This window comes from Suncus etruscus, chromosome 19 (genome assembly GCF_024139225.1).
Source record: "Suncus etruscus isolate mSunEtr1 chromosome 19, mSunEtr1.pri.cur, whole genome shotgun sequence".
NCBI lineage: Eukaryota > Metazoa > Chordata > Mammalia > Eulipotyphla > Soricidae > Suncus > Suncus etruscus.
Genome location: NC_064866.1, coordinates 44,101,611 through 44,118,608, shown reverse-complemented (window position 1 = coordinate 44,118,608; position 16,998 = coordinate 44,101,611). Strand labels below are relative to the sequence as shown.

Genomic DNA, 16,998 nt, shown 5'->3' with positions numbered 1-16,998 from the left:
ATCTAACAGGGCTAATTCCCAAATCAAAGACACAGCCAGCGGACGGGTGAAAAAAAAAAAAAAAAAAAAAGACACAGCCAACATGGACTGATCGAAAACAGGCAAGAAAACAGCCTAGCCCAAGTGCTTCAAACATCTCTGATGATTAGGGAAATGCAATCAAGGTGGCTACATTAAAAAAGAACCGAACACGGAGCCAGAGCTATAGCACAGCAATAGGGCGTTTGCCTTGCATTTGGCTGACCCAGAACCTGGTTTGATCCCCGTATCCCATATGGTTCCTCATGCCAGGAGCGATTTCTGAGCGCATAGCCAGGAGTAACCCCTGAGTGTCACTGGGTGTGGCCCAAAAACAAAAGAACAGAACAGGAAAAATTGGAGAAGTGGGACCATCGGGATAACGGAAATGGAAAGAAATATCTCAGCAGTGATGAAATGCAGTGGTTAGTGGGTGTGCCATCCTGAAAGTGAATAGGCATGAAAGGACATGTCCACATCTGCCCTTTAGGAAGATGGGCACAGACCCCCACACCCCACTGGAAGCCAAGGAGTACAACCTCACTGGGCTTCAAGCACCTGCCCTTGGCCACTCTTTGTCAGCAAACAACAGCTGCCCACTCAGGGTATCCAGAAACCCACAGGAAACCCAGGCGTCCCTGTGCTGGGTCCCATGGCAAAGTGTTGGCTTTCATGAGCCACCAGAGACATGCCAATTAAACTCTAAAGCATATAGGGTATTACAAAGCAATAGCTATCAAAACAGCATGGTATTGGAATAAAGACAGACTCTCAGATCAGTGGAACAGGCTTGAGTACTCGGAGAATGTTCCCCAGATATACCGTCACCTAATTTTTGATAAAGGTGCAAGAAATCCTAAATGGAACAGGGAAGGCCTTTCAATAAGTGGTGTTGGCACAACTTGCTAGCCACTTGTAAAAAAGCAAACTTAGACAACTCCAGTTAACATCATGTACATGCTGACACATAAAACATAGCTCCATAAATCAAGAGGATAGAAATCTTGCAGGCTACCTTTGCTGACCACAAGGCTTTGAAATTAGATGTGAAACTACAAAGCTACACAGAAGAAAAACTTTAACAACTGGAAATTAAACATCATGTACAAAGGTAAAATCCAAATGGATTAAAGACCTAGATATCAGACCTCAAACCATAAAGTATATAGAACAACATGTAGGTCAAACACTCCATAGCATTGAGACTAAAGGTATCTTTAAAGAGGAAACAGTACTCTCCAAACAAGTGAAAGCAGAAATAAATAGATGCACCTCAAAGGAAATAGTGCCCAGAATACAAGAGCCACCCACTTAGTGGAAAAAACTATTCACCCAATACTCATCAGATAAGGGGTTAATATTCAAAATATACAAGGCACTGACAGAACTACAAATACAAATGGCTAAAAGGCACATGAAAAATGCTCCACATCACTAATCATCAGGGAGATGCAAATCAAAATAACTATGAGGTACCATCTCATGCCACAGAGATTGGCACACATCACAAAGAATGAGAACAAGCAGTGTTGGCGGGGATGTGGAGAGAAAGGAACTCTTATTCACTGCTGGTGGGAATGCTGTCTGGTCCAAACTTTGTGGAAAGCGATATGTGGATTTCTCCAAAAGCTGGAAGTTGAGCTCCCATATGATCCAGCTATACCACTCCTAGGGATATATCCTAGGAACACAAAAATACAATACAAAAATCCCTTTCTCACACCTATATTCATTGCAGCATTGTTTACAATAGCCAGACTCTGGAAACAGCCTAGATGCCCCTTAATAGATGAATGGTTAAAGAAACTATGGTACATATACACAATGGAATATTATGCAGCCATCAGAAGAGATGAAGTCATGAAATTTTCCTATACATGGATGCATATGGAATCTATTATGCTGAGTGAAATAAGTCAGAGGGAGAGACATAAACACGGAATGGTCTCACTCGAGTATCTATGGATTTTGAGAAAAATGAAAAACATTTGTGCAATGATTCTCAGAGACAAAATAGAGGAGGACTGGAGGGTCCAGCTCCTGACATGAAGCTCACCACAGAGATAATTACACTGAGAACTATCATAACAAAATGACTGAATGAGGGAAGTAGAAAGCCTGTCTAGAGTACAGGCTGGTGTGGGGTGGGGAGGAAGGGTCATTTGGGATATTGGTCATGGGAATGTTGCACTGGTGAAGGATTTTATATATATATTTTATTATATAATATATAATATATATTAAAAAATCAAAAGAAAAGATCCCAATTCTTACCACAGGCTGTGTTCTTTTTTTTTTTTGGTTTTTGGTTTTTGGTTTTTGGGCCACACCCAGCGTTGCTCAGGGGTTACTCCTGGCTGTCTGCTCAGAAATAGCTCCTGGCAGGCATGGGGGCCCATATGGGACAACGGGATTCGAACCAACCACCTTTGGTCCTGGATCAGCTGCTTGCAAGGCAAATGCCGCTGTGCTATCTCTCCAGGCCCACAGGCTGTGTTCTTAACACTGACTGTATAGAAAGAGGAGGTACAGTAAATGCACCCCATATACACCTCAACCCAGGCCCTTTGCCTGGTCTGTATTGTGAACTGGGAGACAAAATAAAATAAAGCATATAGGGCTGGTACCATAGTGCAGTGAACAGGGAAGGCCTTGCATGCAGTTGATCCAGATTCTATCCCAGGCATCCTGAATGGTGCCCTGAACCTGCTATGAATAAATCCTGAGCACTGTTAAGTGTGGCCCAAAACAAACTCTGATGCATAGAAAGGGACAGATGGTGTTAGGAAGGCTGAGGCAGGCAGATCACATGTGGTGAGACAGCCAGGCTGGTCCTGCCCACTGTCTGACATGATGCCACAGGGGCCAATCTAGCAGATGAGCCCCAGACCCTGGGACCCATCCTAAGGGCCGCCCAGACCAGAAGTATGATCCTACATGGCCTCAGCACTGTGGTGATGGGGTTGTGGGGACACCGCACCTTCTCTAGAAGCACTCCACCCCGGTCCTTCAGCAGGCAGTTGATCATGACTGCAGCTCCTCGGGAGCAGTTTCCATCAGGGTCCCCTAAGCTCTCAAACAAGGTGAGCAGGAGGCTGATAAGCTGATCCGGAGGGAGGCGCTTTGCAATGACCTTCAGAGAGGGAATGGGTCAGAAGCTCAGCCTCCTGCACAAGCAGACTCCAGGCTGGGGAGGACTACCGCCTTGAGAGTGGCTCCTGGGCAGCCAGTTCTAGATGACCCCCCCCCCCATCAGAATGGCCCACTGGGAAGGAACTTCTATGCAGGAGCAGCCTGGGGGAAGTTAGATCCCCACACAGCCATTCCCTAACTCACCCAAGGCTTAGATCTGGCTTGGCAGCACCTGAGTGACCAGCCCCCAGGGAGTTGCCCTCCCAGGGCACCTTAGAACCAATTACACCTCTGCTCAATGGTGGCCTTGTGTGTTCGGAGCAGCCTTCTTGAGTTCTATGGTGCTGGCACATACCTGGGCGATGCTGTGGGATGTATGGAAGAGGAGGCCAGGGTCTGTGGTGTCGAGCTGTGCAAGGGCATCCTTGAGCAAGAGGAGTCCCTCAGCCACTTCATCCTTGTAGTCTCGGGAGAAGCCTGTGGGGCAGGAGACAGCAATGTGACTTTGAGTCTCCCAGCAGCTTGTCCTGAGGTGCTCATCCCATTGCCTGGACCCAGGGACTCACCCTCATAGCCCAGCTGCAAGTACAGCAGCGAGTAGACACAGCTCACTGCCTCCTGGCGTGTGGCTGCACATAGATCTGTGCACCGTGGAGCAAAGAGGCCGACGAGAAGGCCCAGGTTGTGGAAGGGCACCAGGGCCTAAAGAGGCAGTGGACTAAGGGGTCTGCGGGGGACTCAGGGGATGACCAGAGTGGGGCCCTGTGGTCACAAGCACCACCATGTTTGATCCTAAGGGACTGGCAGATGTGCACAGCAGTAGTGTTGCACTCTTCAAAGTCAGCGAGTCCAAGGCCTGGAGCAAGGTAGAACAAAGCCAAGGACCGGGACAGAGCTGCTCCACCACCACCCCTCCACACAAATAGTCTAGACAAGTGACACGTGGAACCCAGGTTGTTCCCATGCAGTGGTCTCACAGAAAAGCCAGAGACAGAAGATGCAGCAGAACTAGTGTTCAGAAAGGGAAACTACTAACAAACTGAAAGCCTGAGCCTAAAGCTCATCAGTCTGAGCAGTTACCAGGTCCTAGACCAGGGAGACAGCTCAGAGGGCTGCAGCAACACATGGGCCTTCGTCTGAGCCATGGCATTGCAGGATCCCCAAAGCATGACCAGACCTAATCCTTTTTTTTTTTTTTTTTTTTTTTTTTTTTGGTTTTTGGGTCACACCCAGCAGTGCTCAGGGTTACTCCTGGCAGGCTCGGGGGACCATATGGGATGCTGGGATTTGAACCACCACCCTTCTGCATGCAAGGCAAACGCCCTACCTCCATGCTATCTCTCCCCCACCCTTTTTTTCAGACCTAATCCTAATGGTGTCCAAAACCATCAGGTCTGCACTGATGCAGTGTTCTAATGCCAGTGTTCCTGCCTGCTCTCCACCAGCACTGATCATGAACCAAGGGGAATCATGGAGTATGTTAACTAAGCCTTGCCTGCTTAGCATGGCTGAGCCTTCCACCACACCCAGCTCCCTAGGAAGCTCTCATGTGCGGTGGGGCTCGGGGACATAAGGGTACCCTGAGGACAGTCTCATGCTAGACTCACACTGACGCGCAGATGCTCCAAAAAGTGCTGCAGCAGGTGGGCACTCAGACCCAGTGCCCGTGCTCGCTCGTGGCTGTGAGGAGACTTGATCCATGGACTCAGATGCTGAGGAAGAGGAAGGCTTCACACAGGTTGAAGCCTGCACAGGGGACTTCCCCATGCCTGCATCTCATACCTGCCTCGTGGCCACTGTCCTCATCATATACATAGTGGCTACCCTGGGGTCCAGACTTAGGGAAGTCAGCCACCCTGATGCCCCCAACAGGCAGGAACTCACACATTCATTCCAACTACATGCATCACCACCAAGAGGGAGTGCAACCTGCCTGAGGCACAGCTAGCACCCAACTGCCTCAGTGGTACCTGGGGGTTCCCTGGGGCAGGGAGACCTGGCTGCCAGACAGAGTGCACCCACCTCTACCATGATCTGCAGGCCCTGTGGGGTCAAGTTCTGCTGCAGGATTTTTGTCAGCAAATCCTCCAAGGCATGCATGGTGTCCAAGTAGAGTAGCTGCAGAGATGGAAGACGTTGCTACCCAGGCAGCCCTGCAGACAAGAGGCACACACAGCCTTCCCTCCACAGAGGCATGAAGCCATTTATGCACACGTGCATGCATACACACATGTATGCACACATACAAACACACACAGCCCCACCTCCTGACCACCACGGTCATCCCCATCGAGTTCAGGCAGCACAGCCAGGACACTGTGCAGACAGCCATGGATCAAGTCCGCTAGCATCGTCTCTTCCAGAGCTGGCTCCAAGGAACTGAGCAGTGAGTTAAGGAGTGTGGGGTGTCTCCAGCCCCACATACCTCACATCCCCTAAGACACCCCATGTTAGCAAGGCCTCTCCCCGTATGTGCCCCTGTGAATCCCCATGCCCACCAGGACAGGATACACCAGGTGAGTACAGGCTAGCAGGGCCTTCTTCCGAATGGGGGTTCTCAGCGAATCCGGGGGCTCAGCCTTAATGAACTCCTGCAGCAGGCATTCCTGAACTCAGCCCTTGCCCTGGCTCCAGGGGTCCCAAAACTGCTCCACCCCAATCTTGGCATTCAGGATGTCCAGTCTCACCATTATCTGTGTTATCAGCTCTGCTTTCCGAGAAAAGTGAAAGGAAGCAGCCTGGGTGCTGCTGGAGATGGCCTGGCTGATCATGCAAACACTCTGCACCAGGCAGAGCTTCAGGGTTGGGTCCTGGCGAGACACTGGGCTAGAGGCCACTGGCACAAGCCAGCGGTGCTGGCCTAGCCCAGGGCCCCATTCTGACTTCCCACGGGGAAATATCCAGGTGGGCACTATCCAGGCAGGGGGACTGGGAACAGGAGGCCCTGTGCCCCCCACAGAGGAAAAGCAGGATGAGGCTTAGCTCCTAGACACTGTACCTTGGTCTCTACCTTTATGCCCAGAACCTTGATGACAGAAAAGAAAAGACGAGTTATTATATGCATGGGCAAATTACTATATGCACGGGGAGCTGGGTCCTCCTCGCCGCCACCCTGCCTACCTTGGTGTTGAAGTATTGGAACATGTTCCTGAGGATGTCGGATTCCACCTTGGGCAGCACCAGCTCCCGGGGCGCCAGTGCTGCCACATGCCCATAGCACAGAATCAGCGCTCCCTTCACTCTCTCTACATCGTTCTCACTCCGATCCTGGTGGATGGGGGTGGGATACATCGTAAGCCTTAGCAAAGGATTTTCAGGCTGTTCCCCAGCAGCCATGTCCCAGCCATCAGTGATCAGTAGATGGCACTGTCCCACCCAGAAACAGGGAGAGTCCCTCAAGTGGGCACAGGAGTGGGAGGGAAGGAGCGAGGAGAGGAGAGAACATGTCTGGCACCAAGACAGGAGAACGTATACCATGTCCTCTCAAGAGTCACAGAGACAGAAATCCAAGGACAGGGCTGGGTGGTGGCTCAGTAAGGGGCTCTTTCAAACTGCTGCAGCCTCCCCTAGTCACCAGAGTGGCCTGAACCATTGACATCAACAGCTGAGAGAAGCCCCATTGAAGAGGAACAGAGGCTGTTAGGCAAACCCCCCCTCCCCCATACACACAGAGTCAAGCTCCAGGAGCCCTCAGACACTGGGAGGGCCCCACATACAGGCTGCTGTAACTGTGAGCCTAGGATAGTCCTCCCAGGCCCCTACCTCTGCCACCACCACTACCCACCTCACCTTGAAAAGGCTGAAAATGCCAACAGACTTTCGGAACACATCTGACTTGATGAAGTCTTCCAGCTGGGCCAAGGTGTCATCCAGGTGGGACATGGCACAAATCCCAAAGCAGCAGGCTAGGCCCTGGAGAGAGCACAAAGCACCTCACACCCAGTACAGGCACAACCACAAGGGCTGCAGGGGCACGGGTAAGGCTTTGGGGGGCAGGGGCTACAGGGGCACAGTAGCACCTCACGCTCCTCCTCCTCCTGATACTTGGCCGTCTCCAGCAGGTCCTGCAGCTGTTTTCTGACCACCTCGGGATTGGTGGCAGCACCCAGGGTGGTCCCAATGCACTTATACAGAAAGTTCTGCAACAAAGGAGGCACCTAGTGACCCTAAGGTACCTACCTGAGCAGCAGGGGGTGACTAACTCAAAAGAGGCACATGAGGCCTCTCTTCTTGCTCAGCCCTCAGAGACAGGACACACACAGTCCAGGGACTGTGGGAACCCCAATGGGTGTCCCCCGTGCTCCTTCCGTGGTGGCCTCCGATGGACACACTTCCTCTTGGGCATACCCCCATGGACATACCCCTCCTAGTATGTCCCCCATGTGCACATTCCTCCTGTGAGGTACTCCAAGTACACACTCCTGGGGAGTGCCCCCTCCACATTCCTTCTAGGTAGCACCTCCTGTGCACACCTCCCCTAGGGTGTCCCCCACCACACCTTCTCTTGTGGCGCTCCATTGTAGTTGGGAAGCTGCTTGCACATCTCCAAGCTCAGCTGGCAGGTCCAGGTGTTGTCTGATACAATAGCCAGCGTGTCCCGAAGGAACTGTCACAAGGGCTGCTTGTGAGGGCCATGCCCTGACTCCCCTTTATCCACACAGGTCAGGCAGGGCACCCCAACACCTCCCAGAGCAGCTCCACTCAGTGTCCATGTGGCTTTGCTCTCACCATCAACAGCTTCTCCTCCCAATCCTTCTGGGACAGGCTTTCCTCAGTGTGTTCTGAAATAACCAGGGTCCAGTCAGCCAGCATGGCCACGCCAGAGCACCTATGGACATACCCTCAACCAGCTGGCGAGGTGGGACCCATATCCAACCAGAGCCTTAGCACGGCATGCACCAGGCGCTCTTAGACAAGATCCAGCAGAAGGGCTGACCCAGCCTGCTATCCAGACCCTCTTGCACCCCCTTCCCATCATGAAAGCCAGGGCACCAGGAGTCAAGCCGGTTGCAACCGGCAAATATGGGGTTCTGCTCACCATCCAAGTGCTGCAGCAGCAGGGGGATTGTGGTTTCCCAACGCTGGCCCAGTGCAGGGTGGATGTTCTGATGCAGAACATTCAGGAGACGCAAGGAGGCAGCCCCTCGGCCATCGCCCAGATAGGGACTACAGGACACAGCCTACAGGAAGTGGAGGGCTGGCACAGGTGGCCACAGGGGAGAGACCGCAGCCCATTGCCCACTGAGCACTACGAGGGGATGAGTCCCTCACGCCCCCCTGCCTACTTACCAAAAGTCGGGTGGTGATGGCATAGGGGGATGGAAGATTCACTGCAAATGAGGGGATACATTCAGCCTTAGTGTCCAAGGTGTTGACCTTGGAGAGAGGGCGCCAAGGATATTCCTTTGTGGGCAGGTGGGGCATACCCACCGTGGGCATCGTACTGGATGAGGAAAGTATGGGGGTCTTCCTCTTGCCTCTTCTGAGCCAGGTGCAAAAGACTCCGGCAGAGTGGGGTCAGGGCACGGGTGAAGTACACAGGGGTGAGGAACTCAAGCAGGTATGGCCAGAGCACCTGAGGACAGCACTCTGGTCAGTCAGCCAGGAGGGCAACGGTGGCTGCCCGAACCCTGCAGTCTTTCTGGCCCCATAGGCACCTGAGATCACTGGGCTCCCATCAGCCTATGCCCTGGTCAGTGACCACAGGCCAGAGTCAAACGGGCCTGCCTGCACACTCACATCATTCATCCTGTCCACGGTGGTGCTGACTAGGTAGAGGGTGTTGATGCTGATGGCCCGGACACTGTCTGCTGTGAGGTCCTCACTACTGTCAGAAGTTTTTCTCTGAGGCTGTGGGAAAAGGGCAGGGGCATGGGGCCAGCAGCCACCATCAGTCTCTTCTCTGGGATTCTAGTTGGACTTAGTATATGGACAGATCCTGCCCAATCACCAGTGAGGAAACACCCATGACACTGCCCAGGCAAGGAAGGTGCTAAGCTAAGATCACCCTACAAAACAGCTCCTGGGCTTAGCTCTGATCTTAGAAATAAACAAAGTATGCGCCCTTCCTATAGGATAGCAGCTCTAGGACCGGAGAGATAGCATGGAGGTAAGGCATTTTGCCTTTCATGCAGAAGGTCGGTGGTTCAAATCCTGGCATCCCATATGGTCACCAGAGCATGCCAGGAGCGATTTCTGAGCATAGAGCCAGGAGTAACCCCTGAGTGCTGCTGAATGTGACAAAAAACCCAACCAATCAAACAAACAAAAAACCAAAAAGGATACCAGCTCTAGAATAAAAACATTAATCCCTGCCTTCCACAGGGCTGCCAGCAGAATTTTTTTTTTTTGAGGAAACCACTGACACCATGAGCATAGAAGCCCGAGCAGGCTTGCTGGGTCCATTCAATGTGAGTGTGAGAGTGACGTCCACCACATGTCCTGAGAGGTCAGCAAAGCAGTGTAAGCAGCACAACCCAGAGGAAGTGGCATAGTGGCAAGGACCAGAGGAGGCATCACCTCCAACATGCAAACACAAATCTGAAAACAGGTATGTTAAGAGCTAGAGCAACAACTGTTAAAGTTGTTAAAATACCTGTTTCAGGGGCTGGAGTGGTGGCGCAAGTGGGAAGGCATCTGCCTTGCCCACACTAGCCTAGGGCAGACCGCAGTTCGATCTCCCTGGTATCCCATATGGCACCCCCCAAGCCAGGAGCAATTTCTGAGCACAAAGCCAGGAGTGTCATCGGGCATGGCCCAAAAAACCAAAACCAAAACCAAAACCAAAACAAACCTCTTTTTTTTTTTTTTTGGTTTTTGGGCCACACCCGGTGACGCTCAGGGGTTACTCCTGGCTATGCGCTCAGAAGTCGCTCCTGGCTTGGGGGACCATATGGGACGCCGGGGGATCGAACCGCGGTCCGTCTCCTAGGCTAGCGCAGGTAAGGCAGGCACCTTACCTCCAGCGCCACCGCCCGGCCCCACAAACCTGTTTCAATACCAAATACCCACACAACTTTGAAAGCCTGATCATCTATTATCTCCACAAATGGGAGGAAGTTAAGATAGTACACCAAAAAATATATATTGTCAGTTTCTCCATTATTCTAACAGAAGAGACAACAAAATCAATCCAAATGTATCTCCTTGTGAAAAAAAAAAAAGACCTAAAAATGGGGCCAGAGCAATAGCACCTGTAGGGCACCTGCCTTAGATGCAGCCAACCCAAGTTCAAATGCCAGCACCTCATGTTGCTCCCCAACCTCCCTTAGTACAGAGCCAGGAAAAGGCTCTGAACACCAATCAGTGCACCCACCCCCACAAAACAAAACAAATGAAAGATTGAAAGCGTCTGTTTGCCCTCCTCTCCCAGGTGAGTCCATAGCACAGTCCCAGCGGGCCCCTTAGCATACACCCATAACCCCACCCTCCACAGCATCCCTACCTCCGGCTCAGGGGCCAGTGCACACTGCTGCATGATGTATTCAATCATTGCCTCACCTCCAGGCTGCTCCAGGTAGCCGTGGTGGGCCATCGCACTGATCACCTGCACCACTGCCCGCTTGACCTATGCAGAACATTAGGAAGCACTCATGCACAGGCCACAGGCCATATGGGAAAGTAGCTACTCCTCACTGCTGCGTTTATGATACACTCTGACCTGCACCTGCATCTTCACGCGCTCCCACATCTGGCACCTGTACTCACCGTGCACTCACACCCGCACATATTTCATCTACTCACGTACCTGAAACGTTCCATGCACTCCTATCACAAACATACTTCATATGTACACACACCAAATCTGTACATATACTTCATCTGCACACACCTGAACCTGTTCATACATTCACACCCGCACACGCTTCACCTAAAGACATCTGAATGGCTAGTCACCCGCACTGTGTAGCTATACTCAAACTTCACCTGTAACTTGTACCTGTGGCCAGTACTTTAAGACCTGCCACACCTGCACAGTCAGCCATACAAGCTTTGCGGTCTGAGTGAGACATATAGGGGACTGTGGCAGCTACAGACCACAAGGGGTTCACCCTACCTTGCAGTTGGTATCCAGCAGAGGGAGCCTCATGGAGGAGAGAATGAAAGGTTTCTTCACTTCCATCTGGGGCGCTGCATAGAATGGGGCAGTCCCATTGTCAGTAACAGACAGCTTGGTGCTGGGGCTGCAAGCTGAGGGGTGACCTGCCTCTCCCAGGAGACAGATGCTTTTCTTTTTTTTTCTTTTGGTTTTTGGGTCACACCCGGCAGCACTCAGGGGTTACTCCTGGCTGCAAGCTCAGAAATCACTCCTGGCAGGCTTGGAGGACCATATGGGATGCCGGGATTCGAACCAATGACCTTCTACATGAAAGAAATGCCTTGCCTCCATGCTATCTCTCCAGCCCCGACAGATGCTTTTCTAACAAAAGACATAATCTGACTGACCCATGAGAGAGTGGGAGGGCTAGAAAGTAAGGGCAGACTGAGTCAAACTCCTAGGATCCCACATAGGCAGCCTGTGGGGCCTCTCCCACTCAGGGGCAGAAGCTTTGTGTCTCCCACACTGAAGCATCTCTGGGGGTTGGCTAGGTGGTTTCTCCCATACTGGGGAAGATGAAATGGCTGCTCTGAAGTCCCCCCTGAAAACCTAAGACATATTCCCTCGGCCCCTCCAGGCATGCAGTGGATCCAGACGATGTCCCACCCCATAGAACCCAGCCCATGCCAATGCTTCACCATGAGCAGTCAGCTAATGTGGATGCTAATGTCAGATGACAACACAAGACAAGGGGCAGACACGGTGCCCAGGACCTGCAGGATCTCTAGGCAGAACTGTAGAAAAGGGAAGACAAATAGGAGGGTGACTTCTGGGAACACACACAGCTGAGAAGTGGGCTGGATAGACACCATGATGGCACACGTGCTGGTGCAGACAAATAAGCCTAACAGTCCTACACAAAGAGCAGTGTGCAGCACAGACAATGTCCTAGGCCTTTGAGAGGGTCTAGACAGCACAAGGGCATTCCGGGAAATGTGAAACCAGGGGAAAGCTGCTGGGGAGAGAGGCAGCCATCATCCAGAAAAGCCCAGGATGCAGCCAGGACCTCAGGAAATGCAATGAATCCCAGAGTAGTGCAGGCCTTGGTAGGAGACCTTGGCAGGTGAAGCGACAATGCCTCGGGGCCCTGGAGGGACTGAACAACAGACAGAAGCCCAGGGTCAGAGAAGGCTACTCTGTCTCTAATACTTGGAACCTGTGCACAGAGCTGCTCTCACAGAACTGTTCTAAGTGACCCTCCAAGGCCATAGGCATCCATGTCCTTTCTATCCCAGTGACAGTGAGAAAGTTTTAAAAAGACAAATGACTAACTGAATAAAGCAGTGATGCAGCCTTTCCTGGGCTTGGGGATGGCCAGTGTCTACCCTACAGCTCAGACCCAAATCCATAGGGGCCTGAGTAGGTGCTTTCCCTATATCCCCTCATCCGGGGAGACTATGCTAATGCTCCCAGAAACACAACAGGCCAGGCTAAACACTTTCCTGATGGGACAGAGGGTGAAATGACAGAGTAGATGACATACCATGATTCTGTCTTGATAGGCTCAAGAGCTGACCCTGGCCCTGGTGTCAGGCTTGACCAGGTGTTCACTTGAGCGTGGTACAGACAAGGTGATGGCCAAGCATGGGTGTGCTACTATGGAAGGGAAGTCATGGGGGGCCAATCCAGAGGACTGAGGCTCAGAATGACTCAGACCAAGACTTACAGAAAGGGCCCAGAGAGATAGCACAGCGGCATTTGCCTTGCAAGCAGCCGATCCAGGACCAAAGGTGGTTGGTTCGAATCCCGGTGTCCCATATGGTCCCCCGTGCCTGCCAGGAGCTATTTCTGAGCAGACAGCCAGGAGTAACCCCTGAGCACCGCCGGGTGTGGCCCAAAAACCAAAACCGAAAAAAACAACAACAAACAAAAACAAACAAACAAAAAAAACAAAATAAAAAGACTTACAGCAAAATAGAATTCGACTTTACAGGGTTGGAGCAATAGGACAGCAGGAAAAATGTTTGCCTTGCACACAACCAACTGGGGCTCCATTACTGGCACCCCATAAGGTCTCTCAAACATCACCAGGAGTATTCCTAAGCCAAGAGTCAGAAGTAACCCCTGATCATTGCTGGATGTGGCCCCAAAATTTATACACCTGTGGCATCAGAAAGCAAAACTCAGGCTATGCCACACACAGGTGGTGATTCTCACGTGAACCAGGCTGACTGCAAGTAAAGTAGGGCCACAACAATGTGAATATCAGAGAATGAACAAGTCTGAAACTTTTACTTGGAGATGGACATGGTTCTGTGGGAGAACACAGCTTTGGCATGTGCATCCCTGGGCATAAACCACCTCCACTCCCACACACATCTGGGTGGGTTGGTTGGTTTACTTTTAGTTTTTGGGGTTACAACTAGCAATGCTCAGAAGTTACGGCTCTGCACTCAGGAATTACTCCTGGCTGGCTCACTGAACCAAATGGGATGCCAAGGACTGAACCTAAGTTGGTGCATGCAAGGGAAGTGTCCTACCTATTTGCTGTATTGTCTCCATTCTCCATCAAAGTAATTTTTAAACATAAGAATGCCCCACTTGCAATAGTTAGATTGGCCACTCTATGCCAGAAGAAAATGGAGAAAACACGCTGGCTGTCCAAGGAAATGCTAACCATGAATCAAACAGACCTCTAAATATAAAAAGCTGTAAAAAAAAATAAAATAAAACCTTTACAAATGGAGCTGGAGCAATAGTATAGCAGGTACAGCCCCAAAACAAAACAAAACTTTTATCAGGAAGGAATCAAGGAGCACTTATAGGGACTCTGCTAGAGAAGATGTCTGAGGCAGTACCTGGAGGCCCACTCAGACTATTGCAAGGGGGACTCCTTTTTTCTTTTTTCTTTTCTTTTTTTTTCGGGCCTCACTTGTTTGATGCTTAGGGGTTACTCCTAGATATGTGCTCAGAAATTGCCCCTGGCTTGGGGGGACCATATGGGATGCAGGGGGATCGAACCTCGGTCCTTCCTTGGCTAGCGCTTGCAAGGCAGACACCTTACCCCTAGCGCCACCTTGCCGGCCCTGCAAGGGGGACTCCTAATGTGTGGACAGTACTTCTCTGCTCTTAGCTGCTCCACCCATGTGGGCACCAGTCACATGCCAGTGTCATACATGTAACAGAAAGAGAGATGAGGGGCCGGAGGAACAGCAGAGTGGTAGGGCATTTGCCTTACATGTGGCCAACCCCAGACTGACCTGTTTGATTCCCAGCATCCCAGGAGTGATTTCTGTGGTTTTTGGGTCACACCCGGAGTGACCCGGCAGTGCTCAGGGGTTACTCATGGCTCCATGCTCAGAAATTGCTCCTGGCAGGCACGGGGGACCATATGGGACGCCGGGATTCGAACCAATGACCTTCTGCATGAAAGGCAAACGCTTTATCTCCATGCTATCTCTCCGGCCCCCCAGGAGTGATTTCTGAGTGCAGAGCCAGGAGTAACTTGTGAGTGCCGTTGGGTATGACCTCGCCCCCCCCCCCAAAAAAAAAGAGAAAGAAAGAAGGAGAGATGAGAAAGTGCATGTTTCAGTCCACCAGCCTTGAAAATCTGAGTGGCAGAGCAAACTCGAGTGCCAGGGCAAAGAGGAGCAGAGGCCTGACTCAGGGTATCTGTCTGGCATTTACTGTTGCCTACTCCAAAATAACAAGCACCGGAGCCGGAGAGATAGCATGGAGGTAAGGTGTTTGCCTCACATGCAGAAGGTCGGTAGTTCAAATCCCGCCATATGGTCCACCGAGCCTGGCAGGAGCGATTTCTGAGCATAGAGCCAGGAGGAACTCCCGAGCGCTGCTGGTGTTAAAACAAAACAAAACAAAAAAACAACTCAAAGTAACAAGCACCAGGATATTCCTTTGAAAGACAGTTTCTCACTAAAGGGGGACCTCAAGAAATGTGAAAGAAGAGCCCGGAGCATCAGGGCCATGACTCGGCCACTATGACACAAGGAAGCCCCATGTCAGAGCTGCCTAAAATGTACTGAAAATTGCCGACCATGCTCAGAGTACTAGCCCTTCCCAGGTTTTCTCTACTCTTATAGAAGTAAAATAGTTTCACTTAGAGAACGAGGAGAGGGAGAGGGGAGAGGGAGAGGGAGAGGGAGAGGGAGAGGGAGAGGGGAGGGGGAGAGGGAGAGGGAGAGGGGAGAGGGAGAGAATGAAAGCAATGTCTCTGAGAGAATGCAGGCTTCTCAAGAGGGGAGAGAACCAAGGATAACCAACTTGGGCTAATGAAAAGGAAAGAATTTTATATTCCAAATGGAGAGTCTAGTGATCCAAAACAGTGCTTTTTAAAGAGACTTTTTAAAATCAGGATGTTGTGAGCCATATCCAGCATGCTCAGGAGTGACCCCTGGCATCGCTCAGGGGCCATAGGGAATACGAGGGATCAACTGGAGTCAGTTACAAGCACAGTAAATCCCCACTCCCTGCCCCCCAAAAGTCTCCACCCCTACTAGAGAAATCAGCCCCTTAGAGGACAGGAAGCAGTATGGGGTCTCACAAACTGATGAGGGTGCAAAGGAATAAAGGGTTGGCTCTGACCCTGCTTGTGCCCACCACAGGGGATTCTGATTCCCCAGCTGAGAAAGGGAAGGACAGCTTTGAGCTGGCAGAATTCACTTTACCTTCTTCCCTTCCAAAACCCTGGATGAGATGAACCAAGCGCCTCCTCTCCAGAGATGGTCTCCCTCCCAAGACTCCGTTGTCCCCTTCTCTCCCACTGCACCCATATGCAGTCCATTTCCATGTCCATGGATGCTGATGGTCAACATTGAGCCCCAATGACCAGCACAGGGTTGGAATGGCACATGTGGCCCATGGAAGGCAGATAGAAGACACATGACCTCCCAGGCACATATGACTACATGTCCTACTGCTGCCTTATAGCTTGCAGGCTGTGGCCCAGAGGACAGAGGACGCAGTGGTCTGTCCAAGCTCCAATTCTGACACCTAACTGAGGATGGAACCACACAGGCAAACTGAAGGACCTCAGGAGACAACAGAGGCAATATCCTACCAGAATGGAGCCTCCAAGCCATGAAGACGGAGGATAGGCCTAGTGTCCTGGCACCTACTGTCAGCTCTCAAGGTAAGTCTGACTGCAGCAGACAGCTAGGTTTCACTCAAAACACTTGACCGAAGGCAGGACCCCAAACACTAAGAAGTTCCCTCCCACCAGGTGCACTCACCAGCCGTGTTAATGATGTGCCTCAGGATCTGCAAAGTGCCCACGCGCGTTCTCTCATTGCTGGTGTCCAGCTTGGGCAGCAGGAAGGCCAACAGACGGTCCGGCGAGCAGCAAGCTGCAAGCAGTGTGTTGAGGACTGTGATAATTTGCTTGTGGCTACCTCCAGACCCCGGGACTAAATGGAACAGGTCTAGGCAGGCCTGGCAGGTGTCAACAACCGAATCCCCGAGTTCAGGCAGTGAATTCAGTGAATACTACCCACAGTTACTACACATGACACCCTGAGGGAGGGGAGTGCAGGGGCGTGGATGCCTGGTTCCGAGCCACCCTCATACCCAGCACGGTGAGACAGCGCAGCACTTCCTTCTGGTTGTTCATCACCAAGGGGCTAGAGGACTCCACAGGCACACAGATCTGCTCGGGGACAGACGAGAGGTTACCAAGCTGCACTCTGCCCTCCACTCCAAAAGACGCTGGACCTCAGCTCCCACTGGGCCACTATCTAGAGGTGAAGGCCTGCAGGAGCCTGGCCTCAAGGCTGGGGAACCACTCTGTAGATGGA

At 51.6% G+C, this 16,998-nt stretch overlaps 1 protein-coding gene and 1 non-coding gene across 4 annotated transcripts in view; one reads left to right on the top strand and one right to left on the bottom strand.

Annotated features, from left to right (window-relative positions):
• Positions 1-16,998, bottom strand: part of MROH1 (maestro heat like repeat family member 1) — a 38,698-nt gene that overhangs the window by 7,588 nt on the left and 14,112 nt on the right. For 2 of the 3 annotated variants that reach the window (XM_049765877.1, XM_049765879.1), the window contains exons 10-31: positions 16,772-16,850; positions 16,438-16,551; positions 11,207-11,280; positions 10,595-10,717; positions 8,890-9,000; positions 8,581-8,725; positions 8,440-8,480; positions 8,189-8,330; positions 7,879-7,931; positions 7,649-7,756; positions 7,170-7,289; positions 6,940-7,062; positions 6,271-6,417; positions 6,149-6,175; positions 5,838-5,960; positions 5,662-5,741; positions 5,415-5,529; positions 5,173-5,268; positions 4,758-4,862; positions 3,717-3,852; positions 3,506-3,627; positions 2,999-3,151 (exon numbers count right to left, since the gene is read on the bottom strand). In XM_049765877.1, the coding sequence (XP_049621834.1) occupies positions 2,999-3,151; positions 3,506-3,627; positions 3,717-3,852; positions 4,758-4,862; positions 5,173-5,268; positions 5,415-5,529; positions 5,662-5,741; positions 5,838-5,960; positions 6,149-6,175; positions 6,271-6,417; positions 6,940-7,062; positions 7,170-7,289; positions 7,649-7,756; positions 7,879-7,931; positions 8,189-8,330; positions 8,440-8,480; positions 8,581-8,725; positions 8,890-9,000; positions 10,595-10,717; positions 11,207-11,280; positions 16,438-16,551; positions 16,772-16,850 (2,337 nt within the window). The remainder of the gene's footprint in view (positions 1-2,998; positions 3,152-3,505; positions 3,628-3,716; positions 3,853-4,757; positions 4,863-5,172; positions 5,269-5,414; positions 5,530-5,661; positions 5,742-5,837; positions 5,961-6,148; positions 6,176-6,270; positions 6,418-6,939; positions 7,063-7,169; positions 7,290-7,648; positions 7,757-7,878; positions 7,932-8,188; positions 8,331-8,439; positions 8,481-8,580; positions 8,726-8,889; positions 9,001-10,594; positions 10,718-11,206; positions 11,281-16,437; positions 16,552-16,771; positions 16,851-16,998) is intronic. The other variant, XM_049765878.1, reaches the window with a different exon arrangement.
• LOC125997804 (small nucleolar RNA SNORA51) lies at positions 2,490-2,619 on the top strand. Its single transcript, XR_007491821.1, has one exon. It is a non-coding gene; the product is annotated as a small nucleolar RNA SNORA51 (small nucleolar RNA).